Source organism: Pseudonaja textilis, chromosome 3 (assembly GCF_049901715.1).
Source record: "Pseudonaja textilis isolate UNSWEBS1 chromosome 3, rPseTex1.2, whole genome shotgun sequence".
Classification (NCBI taxonomy): Eukaryota; Metazoa; Chordata; class Lepidosauria; order Squamata; family Elapidae; genus Pseudonaja; species Pseudonaja textilis.
The window spans coordinates 111,995,544-112,016,275 of NC_141992.1; the positions used below are offsets into that span (position 1 = coordinate 111,995,544).

The window sequence follows — 20,732 nt, forward strand, 5'->3', positions numbered from 1 at the left end:
GACTAAAAACATCTTGTAATAACTTGGAGCATGCTGGCAAGAGTAGTCACTTGTGACTATATGTTAAACCCCCTCAGCTAGTCGATATTGTAATAAGCCAAAATGGGTAGCATCACTCCATTATTCAGAAAAGCCAACAGCATGCTTGTCCCTTAGGCTACAACATTCATTAAGGAAAGCTTACTGGGCTGAAAGCTGGAAACAGATGATAACAGGATATGATTTTCATATTTAATGCATTCCTTGGGAAGAGTATGTGTGCTGCAGATTGATAGAAGAATCAACTGCTACTTTACTGAAAGACTTTCTAGTTTGCCCTATAGCTACCGATGGAATCATTCAGCCAAGAAATTAACTTTTCCTCCTTTTACCTGCTTTATGTATCAGCTAAGCAGGCTGTCTTGCTGCCAGTAAATGTTATTATGCATTTAACTGTTTGGTATTTAAGACTCTTATCAGGAAAGAAACAGAGGCAACACTATTTCATGTGTGTGTATGTGTGTGTGAGGGGGAGATGTGTTTAATAGTGGCAGGAAGGTTTTCTTCATTGCATTAGCAGTTGTTAATCTGAGGTTATAGATTTCTTTTTCCCTGGTTGTAGATTAAAAGGGTGTTGAAACCTTGAATTTAGACCATTCTTCCTTATATACAGAGCAAAGAGCTTCACCAACCTTGACCTAGATAAATAGACTTGTATAATATAAACATTCATTTTGTTCATATATAAAATACTAATTTTCCCTGTGTCCATTTTGATATAATGACACCTAAAATATTTATCTGAATGGTTTTTATTTTAAATATTTTACATTAGATATCCAAAAGCCATAGAGTACTTTACAATTATAGTATTATACTGTGAATTGTTTATGATTTTTCACTGTTCGTTTTAAATTTATTAATCCTCTGTAGGACGGTGATAGCTTTTACAAATTCTGGCTAGGATCCAAACAACAGCATACAGAAACAAAAACACTTTAAGCATAGGTGGATAGAATTTGATCATTCTTCCTTCGCAGCTTGTATTCTAGACACTAGGCAGAGCTGTTTACATATTAGGACTCTGCAGATCATTCAGGAAATTCAGCACAGCCCTATCATGTCTGTTGAATTGACTTTTTATTTTTAAATGCAATCAGAACTCAATGTTAAGAGAATCATGTACAAAACTACTCGTGTATATCAAAACTAAACAAATCAACCAAACTAGTGGTGATTGTTTTCATTTTAAATCCACCTGAAGCTTAACATAAGCAAGACACTAAAGTTGAAGTCAACAAGACTGTCCAAGCATCAGAAAGGTCTATTGGCTGTATACAGGTAGCTCTCAACTTAAACCAGTCATTTAGCAATCAGTGAAGTTATGATAGACCCTCCCTCTCAAGGTACTTACAATCCAGTTCCAAAGTTCTGCTGCCTCCCCTCCTCCCCTCACCTCCATTGTTACGTGACCACAGGCACTTGGTAACCACAGGCATTTCAGGCACTTGGTAACCCAGCCTGTTTTTACATCCATTTACAGCATCCTATGACTGCAATTTATGACATTTTTGCTGACAACAGCAATTAATTCTACTTTTTGGCAAAAAAATCCAACCCAAAGTCAACAATGGGTTTGCTGAACAATTGTAGTATTTGCTTAACAACTGTGGCCAAAATATTGCAAAATTGGGTTGGTCATGATTAATTGTCATTACTTACAACTGTAACAGAGAGGCATTAAGGTCATATGTCAAAAATTACCTTTATGGATTTCCAGAAGACTTGTCTAATGCAGCTGGTTTGTTGGATATAATCAAGAAGTGCTAATATTAGATAAAGTTCCCTTGTACGATGGACTCCTTGGGGGATGAGATGCTGAGGTAGCATTCATATAGCCTCATGAAAGCTGACAACAGTCATGGTGCCAAAGGGGTAATTTTTATGTTGGTTTCCATCCTGCCAAAACCATCCCACTCATTTTCTGTTTGGAGGCAATGTAGCTAATGCTGATAAACAATGGATGATAACTGCTATATAGATATTGTTTCCATTGTTTGGGATCTTGAAGTCATATAGTTTAGCTACCCTAATAGCTCCCCTCATGTAAGTAACTAAAGTTCTTCATTCTGAACCAGTACCTTCTTGTAGCAACTGTACCAGTTCAAGGTGAAAAGAGGTAAAAGGCATGAACCCGTCTTCAAGTAAACCATGTGTCTGGAATGCAGTTCATGCTTATTGGGGTCCTGTTGCTTGCAGTGATTCCGGCATTTTCCATGAAAACCTGCTTGCTAAAGTGTTAAGGACACTTGACTGATGGTTCCACCTCTCTTGATCAATAAGCCCTTACCTTCTCACTCTGTCCCTCACTGTTGTCCCTCTGCCTTTCTAGATCATGAGCCTGGGAAGACAGGATTAAGCCATTAAAAATGAAGCTTGATTTAAAATGAAAGCACTCAAATAATGTACATGTATGCATACATGTGCAGCCCAGCAAGTATTTTTTTTTAACAAATTTTATTCAGTTTTTCACATAAAAACAAAAATCTCTTTTTAGTGGACAACATATTTCCGGCTCATCTCCTTTACATACAAATATGGCAGCAATTATACATTCATATATGCATACTTAATTCTATTATTACCTTTTCCATTCCAAATTTTCAGTAAGGAGAGAAACAAACCCATTAATTCTGCCTCTTTCATTAATCTCAATCGAAACATCTTTTTGTTTCATTTCAATTATTTCAAATATAATCCTTTAATATTTATTTTAAAAATAAAAATAAACAATATTTGTTTGAATAATAATAATAATAATAATAATAATAATAATAATAATAATAATAATAGGTTGCTAATGTCTCTCCTTGCTTTTAATAGTCTATATTGACTTATTAATTTAGTTGGTTCTTTAGTCTGTCATATTCCCTTTCCATTACACATTCTTTTTATAAATTCTAAATTAGTACAAGTTTTAACACTAAAGAAAAAAACAAGTATAGGTTTCCCCCCTTTTACTGCTTGGAGTGTGAAACCTCAGTAGTTAAAATATACCTTTATTCCCTCATCTTGATTCTCAATAAACCATTATTTTTAAGAAGTTACAATAATAATCATTACATCTTTTCATTTGGATTCCGCAGCATATTTTTCCCCCTTAATTTTTTTTAATAAGAGTTATCAATATCTATATTACCCTATTTTCTAAATATTTTTAATTGCAGAAATATTCTTATTACCCCTTGTCACCCTGCAGAATCCCCTTTTTAATTCATCAACCATTATCTCTGAAAAAACCATTTCTTTTCAACATTTTGCTATTTCTGTATTTCTTTATTTCATGCACCTGTTTCTTACTGCTTCTCCTCCCCCTCTTTTCCCCATATCTTTTCTCATTATATCCCTCTCTTTCTTAATATCTTCCTTTCCCCTTTTCTGCTGGGTCTTTCTGTCTTTGCCGACTTCACAGGTATTCCCCCTTTTGATTGCCTGCTTAAGTCTCAACTTTTTAACCTTCCTTCTTTCCCCACTTCTTTGTAGCGTTCTTTGTGTTAATTGTCTATTTAAGATGTCTTCTCCTTGAGTCGACTCCTCCTCCTCTGAAGCTCTTTCTTCTTCAATCGCCATTTCCATTTTTTCTAACACAGAGCAAAGTGATTCGCCTCTTTCCTGTAGTAATTCTCTCATATTTGTAAGTTCCATTTTTAATTCCCAAAGAGATATCATCATTACACACTCTTGTATTTTATGATCGTTAAAGTCCACAAAAAAACAACAACCACTTTTACTTTCCTTCTTTCTTCTTTCAACTTTCTAAAGTTCTCAATTGTTCCAGCCCAGGGTCTATACCAAAAACATCAATCAATCAAAAACACAGTCAGTCTTTCCTTGCTTTTTTCTTTATTCTAGTTCTGCTTTCACTTTCTAAGATTCTTACTTTGTTTCAATATTTCTTTAATATTATATCCACACAAATTCATTCAGAAACAGGATGCTTTCCCTTGTTTGAGCTCAAGTTTTTGTCAAAAGGTGGCACTCTCCATTATACAAAGTCTTCATCTTTTCCCCCTATTTTTTTATTTAGGGTTTTTCCTCAGTATTCCAACACAGTCCAGTCTCCAATTTATGAACTTCATTATTATTATTTTTTGACAATCTTTAGTCCAGCTTTATTTTATGCCTGTTTACTGCCAAAATATTTTAGTCCAATTTAGTTAAATCTTTAGTTCTGGCTTCTTTCTTTCCCGGTTCAAAGTCCCGCTTAGCTGTCAGAAATATTTTCTTTTTTTTTTTTCCTGTCCCTTTGTAATTTCGCTGCTCTACTTTTCTTTTCTTAAAAATTCCATGTTACCTTAATCCCGGGGTACTTTTGTTTAGTTGCATTGCCCAATTGTCCCGGTTCAAATGTTATCCACCTCTTTCTTCCCTCCTGCGCAAATCTTAATCCAGCTGAGTCCTCCTCTTTGGGGTGGCCATTTTAAACCACTGCTGCAGTTATCTTTGGGGGGGGGAGACCAAGCCCAGGGGGGGAGATGTGGCTCTCCTCAACCTGGCTTGCGGCTTCCCCTTACTCCACCGCCCCTCCAAGGCAGCTTCAGCCCCTAATCGTAATGATCAGGGCTCTCCAACGAAAGAGCACTGACCATAGCCACAGAGAGATGCGATCTATGGTCTGTCAGCGAGGAGGCTCCGCCTTCTTCCGCCCAGCAAGTATTGTTGTGCTATCAACCAGGTACACAGGTCTCATTGGAAGAATTAATTTTCCCTAATTGAAGCAAATATTTTTTTCATATTGAGGGAAAGGGGAAAAGGTGTTTTAACTTTTCAGGGTGAGTCCTGGATTCCTATACCCAACAAGATTTCAGACACTTAATTCTATCATTTGTGGAACTGAAAACTCAGGGAGGGAAAGGGAAGTCTTTTTTGTTTCTCTAACTAGTGAAGCCTTAAGCTCCCTTAAAACTAAGCAAAGTTGACATTGCAAAAATACTGCTATGGGGGAGGTGCTTGAAGCATTCAGCAAATCTCAGTAATAGAGCAGTAATTAGTGTGAATTGGTTGGTTACTATATCCTGGTCCTCCCTCTGTAGTAGTAAAGCCAATTCCAAACTAGTCTTCTGACATGTTTACATTACTCCGCCCTTCCCCCCAGCATGTTGGCATTCCTTATCAATGATAATTTAACTAGCTCCTGCTGTTGTTTGGGCTTAAGAAAGAAAGTTAACTAAACCCCAAAATAACAAAACAATCACAGAAATTGCAAATTGAAATAATAATTTTCAAAATAACCAGGTTTTATTGTAAGTATGATTCAAAACTACTGAACTTGAAACTTTTTCTGCTTAGAATAATTTGCACATCTGTAGTATAAATTTCTTCCAGGTAGTACTTTGTCACACAGTGAATGTGTGCTGACCTATTGCTAGCTATGTTGCTAACCCCTTCAGAGCACATCTGAAACTTAACCTGGCAATGCATGTTGGATTCTATGTACTGCTTGTGTTCACTGGATTGGAGAGCCCTTACTTCATCCCCCTTGTCATCTTTTTTTCTTTATTTTTGTGTTATTGTAATTTTTTTGTCAGCCACCCAAAGTCATTGAAAATCTGATGGCGTAGAAGTTTAATGCATTATTATTAACCTTTTTTTAAAGGTATATTTTTCAAATAATTCCTATCTATTATAATAATAATGAAAAAAAGAAAAGAAAATACTTCCTTGATTTTCAACTATTTTCAGATGATTCCAGAAGCAAGGCAGTCAGGAATTAATGCCAGCACAGCCATGTCAAGAGGACTATATCATACAGCAACTATCTTTATGGGCCGCCAAATGTCAGCTGTCTCAAGCGTTGAAGATTTCAGTGCACTGCAGAAGTCTGAACTCACAAAGAGCTTTTCAATTTCTGACCCACATTCCTATAGACAACCATCACAGAGCTGCTACATGACAGACAGCTGTGTAGTTCAAACTAATAATGATCTACAGTGCTCAAATAAGTCTGACAAAATAGATGGGAAGACATCTCTGCTGAAAGGTGAAGAAATGCCAGTCATATCCAGTGTATCATATGAGAATGAAAGAGCTTGTTTAACAGGGGAAAGTATAGCAAATAATGACAGCAAAAATTTTGTGGAAAACCATGTCCACTCTGAACCTAAATCTCTGCTACACAGAAAATTAAGTTCTGAGAACAGATCCACCAGTTTGAAAAGTTACAGTTCCTGCAAATCACTGACCCGTGAACATTCTTTACTATATGAACAAGGAACTAAAGAGCCAATCTTGTTGATCAATGATCCCGGCATACTTGTTTCTGCCAATGAGTGCTCAGAAGAAAAATTCCCAGGTATGAAGACAATATACCTTCAGGGCTTATAAAGAAAAGGAAGAAAGCGACCCTTCAGCTGTAATTTTTATGATGTCCCATAACTGTAGGATCTACAAATGAAAAAAAAAAATTGAATAGCAGAAGATAATAGGAATGCAGTTAGGAACTACTATACTGTTTACTTTATGTTTGGTTTATTTGTGACCTTGCTTTATTTGGAATTGTTTTCTGAGAACTCAGCCAGAGAGGTGTTTCTCTCGTTTTCTTTATTATTTAAAGGAGTATATAAAGGTGTAACAGAGCATAATCAAAGACCTTTTAAAATACAGTATTATTCAAGTGAAATACATAGTCACTTGGCCTTTCTAAATATTTCATGGTTCCATTATAATTCCAATATTGTGGGAATTTCTAAATAGAATTTTAAAATGTGGTATTGTTTTCTAAAATATTCCTAAATTTGTCCTAAATTTATCGTGGTGGGTGGTTTTATAAGTGATCTAGTGTTTTTTTCTTTAGCTTGTTTTATTTTTTTGAAACACAACATTAAAAACAGTTTTTCTGCCCCATAATAATAATAATCTAGATAGGTCCAGGACATTATTATAATTGCTTAGAAATAAATATTTAGATTTAATCATTAAAAACATTTTTGTTACAGTTTTGGGGAGCACCATTCACTTGGACAAAAATATACTGCAGGAGGAAGATAAAAGTTTAAGTAGCAGCACTGATCTTACTGTTTCATTGAGTGAGGAGGAAGAGGAATCGAATTCTTTGAAATTACAACGAAATATAAACAGTACAGATTACAAACTTGATGACATAATATGTAATAATGAAGAATATTTTCAAAGAAAAATTTCAACTGAGCACTCATCTTCTGACCCCAAACTAAGGTAAAACTAAACCAGTAACGTTCATTTGTATTTGTATGGTTAATTTTTATATCTGCTTATTCTACAATTTTGAGTAGTGTACAGTAATAATAAAAGAGGTGACTAAAAACATACCTCACAATTAAAAATTAAAATATAAGTTAAACAATAATAGTAGTATAAGACTAACATCAAGATGATCCAACATTTAGTATTAATTGGTAAATACTTATTTAAAGAAATAAATGCTAAAAAAAATGTTGATGATTGACTAGGTGTATCTCTGGGAGTATATTTCAAAATGTAGGGGCAATCACTGAGAAGGTCCGTCTTCTGGCTGCTGTTTTCCTCACTTTGCACCACAGCTAGTATTGTTGGTATGTCCTCTAGATCAGGGGACACCGACCTTTTGGACCTCAGGGACCACCAAACTCATAATTTTAAATCCCGCAGACCAGGGACCCTGGGGAAATCCCAAAAAAAGTCTGCAGGAAAATTCCCCACCCCGTTTTCCTACCAACTGATCATTCTTTATTTGGGATCACAGGTACTGTCTCCAGCTCCGTTCTCGGGAGAGACTTTTGGCTTCATGCAAGGAAAGCAGCAGAAGTCTTTCTTTCTCTCACCCAAACTCTGCCAGAAATGAGTCTTTGTGAGACTTGTCGCACCAGCACAGCCTCTTGGAGCATCCATGCCTTGCAGGGTTCCAAAGACTCATTTCTGGCTGAGTTTGGGGGAGAGAAAGGACTTTTGCTGTTTTCCTTGTGTGCAACCAAAAGAAAGAAGCAAAGAAGCAGCCCAGTGGCCAGGCCAGGCAAGTAGGGCAAGTTACCCCCTTCGCCCTTCCCCCTCCCCTTAACTACCTTGTGTTGTTTGCTATGCAAGCAGTGCAAGTCTTGTGTTCCCGCAGGCCATGTGGGCGGCATAGCCTTGTGTTCCCACACAGCCTGGATTAATTGCTTTGTGGGGTGCTTTGTGGGTGACATTTCTCTGTGGACCACCAAAATTTTCTTGTGGACTACCAGTGGTCCCTGGCCCACTGGTTGGCGACCACTGCTCTAGGTGATTGCACAGGATAGATATATATTCCTTATAAGAGATGATATATGCCATATAGTATCCATTCCTTTCAACGGGTATGGATGTTTTTTTTCCTATTGATCAGTGTAATGAAAGTATGCCTGCCTATTTAATTCAAGGTGTCATCCAATATAGTAAATCCCAGTCTCTCATGTTAACATTTTCACTTTTAGCAGATACGGTACTATCATGAACAACTAATCTGTTTTTGCTCTGTACCGTATAGAAAACAGTTCAAAGTAGCAAAGAAATACCAAAATTAGTTGTGGCAAAGAGATATTAAGATTAAAATGATCTTAGTTTCCTAAATTCAGCTTAACACAACTACTCAGATAGTCTTCCAGTTGGGGTGGGTTGAGATAGTGCTTTTCTATCTATAAAGATTCTGAATCTTTATGCAGATAATAGTCATATTTGTCCTTTGTTTGTTTTATTGGGTATTTTTAAATACCTGTACCCTAACTCCCCTGTATAATAATAGTTTCTCTGTCTTTATTCTAACTGCTGTTTATACATTTTCTAGAACCAGTATTTTAAAACAATACATTTTTATTTCATAACATCAGCTTACATTAAATCTGAGCAATTAAATATATTTAGAACTGATATGAATATGAATACAATATGTAGCTATTGTATATTTTTATACTTTATAATTACTTGCTAGTTATATTTATTCTTTTCTCATCCTTTTAAATTTTGTTTGCAGGATAATGTTTTGACAAGCAACTTCTGATTTGTTATGAGAGAGTTGAAAATATTAATAGTGTACACTACAGGATGTCATCTTCCTTAAATCTTAGTTAAATTTCTTTTATTATAATTGAATCATTGTGACAGACATGCCAAGAGTCACTTTAGATTGCAGCAAGATGTAAATAGAATAAATAAATGTATTTATGAAGTAAGATTGAACGTAATTAAAGAATTGATTAATTTTCATGATGTTAAAAACATAGTTCAATTAGTATTTTAGATTTTGCTAGATATCACTTAGCAATAAAAACAACACCTTTATATATGTAGCTTTTATTATATACAGGTAGTCCTCAATTTACAACCATTCATTTAGCAACTGTTCAAAGTTATAACAGCATTGAAAAAGGGACTTAATGACTGGTCCTCGCATCAAAATTCAGGCATTTGCAACAAGTGTAACAAGTATTTACAATGGCTGCAGCATCCTGGGATCATGTGATCACCATTTGTGACCTTCCCAACCAGACTTTGACAAGCAAAGTCAATGGAAGAAGTCAGATTTGCTTAAAAGCCATGTAATTTGCTTCACAACTGCAGTGATTTGCTTAACAATCATGGCTAAAAAGTTCTAAAATTGATTACAAGTCACTAAACAACCATCTTGCTTAGCACTGAAAATTCTGGTCCCTATTGTGATCATAAGTCAAGGACTACCTGTATAGCCTTTATTATATTGTCTCTGTGTTAATTGAAATGGTGTGCTGTTGCAAGTGACAGTAACACTTATGTAAGTTATTATAATTTTATATATCATAAATATGCATCCCCCGTCGGTACTATTTAAGATTGCAATTTGGCATTGAACTAGACTACTTAAGCCTATTAATATTGATACTTCTAACATGGGAAATAAATCAACAAATAATCTATTAAATAGCGTATGATCTTTCAAAATTTTTGATGTGTCAGTATTATCAAACTAAGGAAGAATCTTTTTTGCGCTTTGTTGGTTCCCATCACTAACCTGTGCTTCATTTAGAACCTTAGCAAGTCCAGACTCTTCGACTTAGCACTTAGGAAAATAATGAGTATTTCAAGCTTAGGTTTAAGAAGGAACAAGGCTGAGACCTTTTGCTTGTGTTGCTTCAGCTGCATTCAAGAGGACTTAGCACAGATGGATTGTGCATTACAAAATGTAACACATAATTCAAGCTGTCAGCTTAATCAGGCTGTTTCCAGGAAGCAACCTGTAAAGAGAAAGACCCCTTGTTTGCTGACCCCTGATCCATACCCTGCTGCATCATGTCATCCATTTTGCTTTTCTTTATTTATGTGTCCTTTCCTTCCCCTTCTTTTTATTAATGTATTCCCTTCAAGTGGCACCCTGGAAAGACCACCCAGAGGGAGGAGCACAATAGGGAATGACCTAGCTGAAATAGAGATTTTGTAAGACTTCAGTGCAGTGAAAAGCCCCGTTGAACTGCCTGTGTGTTCTTACTGGTTCAGTGTGTATTAGTTTAAAACTCAAAACTTCGCTCTCACACCACCTTCATATTTTCAGTGTTCACCATTACTATTATGGGAATGCACTGCAATCATTTTCAGTAACTTAAATATTTTACAGAGCTGTGTGAATCATGCACACTATGCATTAAAGTTATAAATATTTTAGAAGCTGGGTGGGATCTCTGAATATTGTTTTTGTACTATATTTATAGGCCAGCTGTGTGTTTGCTTTATAGAGTTTTGCTGGAACAAAGCTGGCAGACTGAAATAAAAATCTGAACAGCTATTTACAGGTCTGTAAAAGGATTAGCAGTACTCCATTGTTAAAATGCTTAAATCTTAATTTGCATCGTTATAGAGGTATCCCATTATTATTATTTCCCATAAATCATAGTTATGTTTTCCACCTGTAGGAATCCATTAGCTTTTTCCATTCATAGAGTTGTCATACTTTTTGGTTGTTTCACATTAGAAATAGCCAAATACTGAGTTGCTTTAACCAAAGTTTGCAATGTCATTGCACTATTGGCCAAATTTGGCCCTAAAATTTATTAAGTTTCTTTGCTAATCACGTTATAGATAGAAATAAACATTATATGATAAATTACTTCTGCTACAATAGTCTAGCAGAACAGACTCATGTTTTATACACCAAACCAGGACAGTGTTTTACTAGTTACATGCATTCTGCAAACTTATAGTATACAATCCTGATGTGAAAACTTGAGCTATGGTTGATACAGGTTTGTATGTCTCATTCTTTTTCTTTTTCCTTTGACATTTAAGGATACCCAATATATATGATGCCAGCTTCACATTGCAAATTTCTTATCTCTGCTTTGTTGATTGCTGCTTGTGAAGATAAACCCTCATACATACAACATTTATCACACTGTTGTATCCCTATCTAAATGTCACCAAAAAAGGGGAAAGAAAAAGGTGAAATAGCTCAGCGCTTCAGAGAAGGCATATATATATATAAATCCTGGATTATTCTCATTTCCAATTGGTCCACTGTGTGCGTGTGTGTGTTATAAATATATAATGAAATACAGCAAAAGTGCTTCTACTTCCCCATTTAAATTAATATGCCCTATTTTAATAAAAACATTTTAGTAGATTGTTAAACAATGTGTTCTTGCTACTGAATGAAATGCATTTTTTCTTATTTCTGCAGGGAATGTCTGTCATTTGAAGGATTTTGTCATGTCTTAACTTTCATAGAAGAACTAGTGGCTAAAGTACCTTCTGGATGCTCGGCATTATACCAGAGAGGAACTGCTAATACAGCAGAACTAAAGAAGCTTATAAGGTCAATGGCTATTTTCATTTAATGTGAAATGTGAGAATGCTACCTATCTATTTGGATTGTGGCTTTAATAACTTCATTTGAATTTATTTCAGATTAATGTTCCACCACAAAAATCCTGGATTGTTCTCATTTCCAATTGGTCTGTTTAGAAGAATAATGTAAAGGAGATGTTTGAACAATGAGGCATGCATAGTGTACAGTATTTCAGGGTTCATATTAAATGGAGTTCAACTGATTAGATTTCTCAAAAGAGCCTTTTCAGCACATGTAATTATTATTGATTTTGGAGAAAGTTAAGATTTTGTTAAACTGGAGGAAGATAGGAAACCACAGACTTAGTGTGGCACCTTTCACTTCCCTCCCAAATTTGGGAGCTCTCTATAACACTTAGTAACTTTGCCTTCTATTTAAGATAAATATTCTTTTTGGAATAGTCATTCTTACTTTAGTAATCTGTGGCTAAGATCTCTTTATAACAGTGTTGTGGGAACAATTTGATTGTTTTAAAGTCATTGATTCCTCATTATTCTGATTTATTTTGGTAGATTGCAAGTCAGATCCAGACTGTTCTTATTGGCCACACCCTAATCCAGGACTCGTTTTTTTCTCTTTCTTCCTTGTTAAAAGAATTACGTATATATTCTTCACTTGACAAAGTTGGCATTGCAGGCTCATATTTTAGCTTTAGCATATGTTACCTTGAGGTAGTGAGCTCAAATCTTGAAGCAGAAATGCTAACTATGAAAAAGGACTTCCTAAATGGCCTATCACATTCTTCATCAAAGACTTTCATTTTACCCAACTGTGTATCACAGTAATTTCTATGATTTCAGCTGGGTAAAATATCAATTATCAGATGTGGAATCAAAGAAGTTTCTTTAGTTGTCAGGATGCTACAGGTGAAAAAGTTGGTGTATGTATACACTTTGACCAAATATTAATATATTTGATCAATATATTAATAGTGTTTTAAATTTCATTGATAAAAATAAAATATAATTACTTGTTTTTAAATATCTGTTTTTGTTTATAGCCTCTGTAATAAAGGTGACAACTTGGCACAAGAAAACTTCGAGACATGTGAAGCGCTTGTCCTTTATCAACTTCAAAAATTATTGCAAAATACAATGAATGGGTGCCTTTTACAAGATAAAATGCTTAATGACAAAAGGGAAAGACTGAATGAAGAACAAAGCAGGTATGATCACTTAATGTTCACAGAGTCATCATTATAAGTCACATGCTGTATAGGATATGAAATCAAAGCACTTCAAGAGTTGCAGGCATCAGGTTATAGTTTAACTATTCAAAATATAGAAATTAAAGATGTTTTATAGAAAAATCCTGTACATGTTTACTTTGATGTAAGTCTCACTGAATTATTCCCAGGTAAGAATGTATAGAATAGGAGCTTTAAAAGGAAAGAGATAAGTAGGAAAAAGAAAACTAGATAATAAGCAGAGCAACAGCTAACACCAAGGCTTACGCAGCATTTGCATGTCTGAGAATACATAAAGCATGGGTGTCAAACTTGATCGCATCACGTGACATGATGCTTTTTGCCTTTGCAGAGCCAAGGTGGGCGTGGCCTGTGCATGATGTATCCGGTCCATGGGTCACCAGTTTGACAGGCCTGACATAAAGTGTTAACTTAGGCTTAATCTAATTTTTATCATAATAAATTTTAATAAATTTTTGAAGTTGATAAAATTACAGAGACGGCTCTATGGCCCCACGCTTCTGCAGAGTCATTTGCAAAAATGAATTAAGCAAACGTAAATTCATTTATACTATAAATTCACTCACCAAAAACAACACCAACCATAAAAACCTCCGATCTCGTCCCTGACCTAACCTTACAGCAACGTGCCTGCTCCCGTATACTACGCACTGAACTCAAAAATTGTCTAGACGATGGAGAGAAGGACTTGTACATTGATTACCATGCAGACTGTATAAAAAGAAAGTCACACAACCCACAACTCAGCTTCCAAACCTCCTTCAACCAATCCACCATCATCCAAGACTAGGCACGCATGCTCCAACTACCTCAATTCAAACTACAACTGGCCTTAAATGCAAGCTACTCAATGCAAGAAGCCAGGTAAATAAAATACCTGAATTTCTCCTGTTACTAAATACGGCTAAATTTGACATCATATTTGTCTGTGAGACATGGCTCAATGAATCTCTCCCTGACTCCATTACCTCAGTAAGAGTATCATGTTTACCGATCCGATCGTGAAATCCATAGAGGAGGAGGTGTTGCTATCTTCTATAAAAAGTCCTTACATCTAAAAAACATCCAAGTTACCCAAGAGCTTGCTCTTCCTGAGATATTATCTGTGAACTGACCTTAAATATCACATTTCGGTTCTTATAATGTTACAGAGCCCCCGATTATGACATCGAACGTAAACAAGCTAAATACACTACTAACATGGGCAGCATCCTGCCCACATGCTTTTATCTTTCCTGGTGACTTCAATCTACCTCATATTAACTGGACCCTAAACGAATGTACAACTGAACCAATACATGCAATCTTCTACAATGCTGTAACAAATCTGGGACTGGAACAACTAGTAACCAACAATACTAGGCTTAACAACTGCCTCGATATCATCTTCTGCAATAGTTTGAATTCAATTTACGGAATACAAATTAAAGAACCCTTTTCCAACAGTGACCACAACATGATTGACTTTTGTCTCAACATACGTCCACACAAAAATCATCACAATGACAAAATCCCCAATTATAAAAAGGCAACTATGATCTTATAATCAACTATCTCTCTTCCCTTGATTGGCAATTTCTATTCACTGGATGAAATACTGTTGAAGACCATTACAACATATTCTTACTAGAAATCAAAAGAGCCATCAAACTATATGTACCAATAACAACTCCCCAAACCAGGAAAAACAGATTACCCATAACAATAAGGAAGCTTCAATCCAAAAAGTGAAAAAAACAAATCTGGTCATGTTGCCAACTTCAAAAGCTGATACAAAAATCTATGCCACTGTATACATAATTATCACATTAAACAAGAGGAAAACCTTCTATGCACAAATTCCACCCATGCTTTCTACAATTTTATAAACAACAAACTAAAAGACTCAAGGTCCATCCCACCCCTGAAAGGACCTAATGGCAAAGACTGCAACAACGACACCATCAAAGCAAACCTCTTTAACACATTCTTTGGCTCAGTATTTGTAAACAGCAATGGACCAAGCCCAGTACTTTCTAGTCAAACCACAGACAAATACAATGATCTAATACATATCAATTTTACAGAAGACATTGTTGAAAAAGCACTGTGGAATCTAAAACCATCCCTATCTATTGGACCGGACGGAATATGTGCCTACTTCTTAAAAAAGCTATCCACTGCCATAGCCGAACCTCTAAGCATAATCTTTGAAAAATCTTTCAGGACCAACTCCTTGCCAAAACTATGGTCACAAGCCACGGTCATCCTCATCTTCAAAAAGGGAGACCCCAGCCTAGTTGAAAATTACAGACCAATCTCTTTATGCTGCGTCACCTATAAAGTCATGGAATCAATTATTAACCAATCCATCATCCTCCACTTAGAAATAAACAACCTACTCTCCAATAAACAATTTGGTTATAGGAAAAAACTACCATGTAAGCCTTTGATTCAGTGTACACGACAAATTACTCCTAAAACTAAAATCTTATGGTATCTCTGGACACATACATAACTGGATAGAAGCATTCCTGTCAAACAGACAACAAATGGTCAAAATTGGGAGCATCCGATCAAATTCTGTACCTGTCAACAGTGGTGTCCCCCAAGGCAGTGTTTTAGGACCAACTCTCTTCATACTCTACATAAATGACATCTGTGATCATATTAAGAGCAACTGCGTTCTCTTCGCTGATGATGTAAAGCTATTCAACGCCACAGACAATACTACTTCCCTCCAAAAAGACCTTGACTATATCAGAATGGTCAATCAAATGGCAACTTCAAATCTCAACAAATAAATGCTTTGTCTTACATATTGGCAGAAAAAAATCAGAAAATAAAACACAAGCTAAATAGTCAAGACCTTGTTGAGGATCCAAACTTTGTCAAGGACCTTGGAGTACTCATCTCAAATGATCTAAGTGCTAGAGCCCACTCTAACTACATAGCCAAAAAGGCATTAAGAGTTGTTAATCTAATCCTACGTAGCTTCTTCTCCGGTAATATCACACTAACTAAAGCATACAAAACATTTGCTAGACCTATACTTGAATACAGCTCATCAGTCTGGAACCCATATCATGTATCTGATATTAACATAATTGAAAAAGTCCAGAAATATTTCACAAGAAGAGTTCTCTGCTCCTCTACTCATTGCAGAATACCTTATCCCACCAGACTTGAAACTCTAGACCTAGAAAAGCTAGAACTACGCCACCTCTGGTCTGATCTAAATATAGTATATAAAATCATACATTGCAATGTCCTACCTGCAAATGAATATTTCAGCTTCAATCATAACAATACAAGAGTACATAATAGATAAAAACTCAAGGTTAACCACACCAAACTTGACTGCAGAAAATGCGACTTCAGCAACAGAGTGGTCAATGTTTGGAATATTCTACCTGACTCTGTGGTTTCTTCCCCCAAACCCAAAAACTTTAACCTTTGACTGTCTACTGTTGACTTCACCCCCTTCCTAAGAGGCTTGTAGGGGGCGTGCATAAGCGCATCAATCGTGCCTACTGTCCCAGTCCTATTGTTTTTTTATTTTTCTTGTAAGTATCTAAAGTATTCAAAACTATGTTTATTCTTATACCTGTATCTTGTAAGCGATTGACAAATCAAATAAATACTAAAAATACTAAAAGCTTTTGGTAGTGCATCTGTCAGCATGTGCATAAATAAACACACATACACATACTGTATTACTAGCCCACAACTCTTAACACCTAAAACTCCCTCAAATACATTAATGCACATATAATTCCCCTCAAATAGACTCATGTGAGAAATCGTGAGAAACAGAAATGGGAGGAGTTTAGTTTACATGACAAGAGATAGCACAGGCAGGAGCTGAGGTAAGGAAATTTGGATTGTGGTATGCTGCCAAGAGTTGTCTCTGTATGATAGATGATCATATACATTTGATTAACAATAAATATTTCAGAGATTCTGTCCTAATTGGTTTTCTATGTCTTCAGATTTCCAAATTTTAGTCACTTTCATTTCTGGATTATCTGCTCAAGCTCCAGCTGATAATTTACGAGTTCCTTCGGACAAGGAACTCCATTGTAGTCATAAAATAAAAATCATGGGACCATGCAAATTTATGACAACAGTTCCAGCAATTCTGGTTGTGGTTCTTAAACAAATTGTGTTTGGTTGTCATGTGATGTCACATGACTGTGACTTACAATTTCCTACCAATTTCCTCACTGCTTGTTGGAAACTGGCAACAAAGGTCACAAGTGGCAAACATGACTATGGGATACCCTGACTGCCATAATTGTATGAATCATGGTCATGTGACTGGGATGTTGCGATGGCTAAAACTTTGAGGACAAACTGAAAGTCTCATTGTTGCTATATCAATGGTCCTAAGCAAAGACTACCTGTAATTTTGTAATAAAGAATGGGGGGAGGGGCTGCAAGAGGTGAGGCTGAGCCTGTACATTGATTATGTTCATTTTTAATTAAGGAATCTTTTTTTAATCTAGGCTATTTCTGTGCTTTTTGTTTTGTTTTTGCTGTTTTCTTTTAATATTGTTATCTGCCTAGAGTTGGGTGGTCATTTAGATTGAAATAAATAGTAACAAAATGCAGGAGAGAGAACTGATTACAAAAGTCTAATACATTTGACGTGATCCAACATTATTATTGTCTCATACTCACTAATAGATAAAATGAGAATGAATTTGAGATTTAGCTGTTGAGCTTTGACTCTTGAATGAGTTTAGCTTATTAGTCCTCCATCTATCCATGTTCCTGAATTAGTTTGAATTCATTTTTCTATATATTTGCTTCTGTCTGAATGTTCTATAAGAACTAGTTTCAATTCCCTCCTTAAAAATTGTTAAACTTTTTTAGGATAAAATATATTTCTAGTCATTTGAATTATATATTGAATCCAAAGTAATGTATCAAACTATCCTAATGAATAATGTTCTCAGGTGTGATGGGATGTGGGAATGACCTTGGGAGACAGGAGAAAGATCCACAGCTTAGACAACATTGCATAAGAGGCAGCTCAGTCTGCAGGTGGGGGAAAAACACGGGGAGTGTTTCAAAAGAGACCCCCTTTCGTGTTCTGGTGACTAAAAAGAGTGGATGGGAGAAATATTTTCAGACTTGTAAGATTCTATTCGGTGTAATCTTACACTAAAGATCATGCTGATACTCCTGGTTGTGCTTCTGGCCTGGACTGCCTTGAAAAGCTAATATTAGGACTCTTGAGAAGACATCAAAAGATACAATAAATCAACTACAGATTGCACAACTGGATTACATGGCCATTAAGTGAATGGCGAAATTCTGAGTTCAGTTTTTGCTAAATGTGGCCTTTTTTGTGTGCATTGTATTTATTATATTCCATCAAACTCAGAAGGTGAATCTTGTCAATTTACACCATAACACACAAAGATATTTTTTTTTGGGGAGGAACCACAGTAAAAGCACAAAACATCTCAATGACCTAATCAATCTAATTTCATTTATCTATAATTAATATATATCGGAAAAAGTTATTTTAGCAAAAACAATATAGTTTAATAAAAGAAATAAAGATAAGATCCAATAAGAGATCAAACATATTAAAATCAAAAAGAATCTGTTCTCAATTGATTCCAGCCCCCTGGGCTGATGAGAGCAGAAAGAAAAAAGTTTGTCACTCTGGAATTATTCCATATTTAAGTTCTGTATAAACAATATCTCATGCCAACCTATCTGATCTTGGAGCATTTTAAATGAAAATTTTTTTTCCTCTTTTGTCTAGATCTGAATTGGTATCTGATTTTACTAAGATTTGGGAACGTTTAAGCAAACATATCTTATTCTTGCAAAAGTATCACATTTTACTCAGACAAGAAGTGAAAGACATGTTTGGTACCCTATTGATTTTGGAGAGTCATAAACAAGAAACCCCGGTCAGTATGTTACCTAACTTCTTGTGTGTTTGGGTAATGCCAGGGAATGATACCTGGTGAATGATTTTCAGATGACGGAATTATATCTCTGTGTGTATAGCAGTAATTTTAAATATAGACCAGGTAATGTGCTTGCTGAAAGGGTGGTTTACTACCAGTAAAAATGTAATGCCATTAATCGAGATTTGTACCACCAGAGTTCTTCCTTCAGGGTCCGCCCAGATTAACTCCGCTTTTAAGTCATCTCTCACATAGATTGCAATACCTTTCTTTTTGTGTTTATCTGCTGGTGCTGTAAATAATTTTCCCAGTTTCGGACAATCTAGGAATTTCTCCTCACTTTTCCTAATGTGTGTTTCTTGTATGCAAATTATATCAACATTTTGTTTTATTAGTTTGGTTAGAATCCTTTTCCTTTTAGCTCTTGAATTTAGGCCGTTTATATTGATGGAAAGAATTTTCCTTCCTTCGTCCATTTACTTAAGTCTGCCTCGCTTTTTGTCTCGTAACTATACGGCTCTCTTCTTGTGATTGATATGGGGTTGTTTCTTCTCTTTCTCGTTGTAAGTTGTCTTTCCCTTGAGTTTGGACAGATCTTTCTTCTTTGTTCCTATGGCGGTTACGATCTTCCTGCATGTTCCTTTGGGTTTCCTCTCTAGTGTGTTGATCCTCCGTGGTTGTTAGCTGTTCTAGGAAGTTTTGTGCTTGTTCTATTGAATCTATTTTAATTTTTCTTCCCTTCCACGATATTAGCATCCCTTCTGGGATTAGCCATTTGAATGAGATTTCGTTTTTACTTGAGTAATTGGCTAAAAATTTATATTCTTGCCTTATGGCCCTCACTTTTCTTGGAATCTGCTTAAGAATTATGATCTCTTTGCCCTTATATAATATTCTCTCATCTCTGGCCTTTCTAAGTATTAGGTCTCTCACGCGTCTTCTTGAAAAGCGGATATGGATCTCCCTTGGGCAATTGTGACGCCTTGCATAACTGGTGTTCACCCTATAGATTTCATCGAATTCTTTGAGTAAGTCATCTTTCTCTTTTTCAACTAGTTCAGCCAACAAACCTGCCATTAATTGTTCTAGTTCTTCATTTTTGGATTCCTCCATGTTTTGGAACCTTAGGTATGCAGCTGCTCTGTCCATCTCAAGTTGGACCAAGGAATCTTCCATTTCTCTATTAACATTTTTAAAGTCTTCCTCAGTCCTTTCTAGGTTCCTCTCCACTTGTTCTGTCCTCCTCTCTATTTCTTTTATTTTTAATTCAGTTCTTTCCATGGCCAATTGCATTGTCCCAACCTTATCTTCAACTCTCTGTATATCTGCTCTCATCTCCTCTTTTAATTTACCCATTTCTTCCTTCAGTTCGCTAATATCAGCTCTGGTCTCATTGTGATTCCTAATCATAATCTCCTGCATTCTAGACATTGATTCTTGCAGGGATAATAATGTCGCTTGTAGATTGGCATTAGTGACAGTTGGTTGTTTTTCTCCTGTCAAGGTCTCTTCTATAGTTTTCTGCGTTGTTGGGGAGGCAGTTGCCAAAGTTGTCATCAAGGTCTGGGTGTTCTTCCTTCCCGTTTTCAGGGCCGTGGTTGTTGTGGAAGTCATCTCTGATAAGATTTGTTTTTGCAATTGGACAATGTTAAGAATATTATCCCAAATCACCATTCGATGTAATAGCCCTTTAAGTGTGATTACAAGTCTATTTGCTAAGCTTACACACCAAGTTATTTTAGATCTCTTTCTTCGGCCCAATCTGTCATTCAGGCAAGTTAAATTCCAATTC

General features: G+C 35.8%; 1 protein-coding gene across 2 annotated transcripts in view; it reads left to right on the forward strand.

The window, feature by feature from the left end:
* Positions 1–20,732, forward strand: part of KIZ (kizuna centrosomal protein) — a 79,660-nt gene that overhangs the window by 29,629 nt on the left and 29,299 nt on the right. For both annotated transcript variants that reach the window (XM_087930644.1, XM_087930645.1), the window contains exons 5-9: positions 5,722–6,331; positions 6,975–7,212; positions 11,654–11,788; positions 12,822–12,986; positions 18,790–18,940. In XM_087930644.1, coding sequence (XP_087786770.1) covers positions 5,722–6,331; positions 6,975–7,212; positions 11,654–11,788; positions 12,822–12,986; positions 18,790–18,940 — 1,299 coding nt within the window. The remainder of the gene's footprint in view (positions 1–5,721; positions 6,332–6,974; positions 7,213–11,653; positions 11,789–12,821; positions 12,987–18,789; positions 18,941–20,732) is intronic.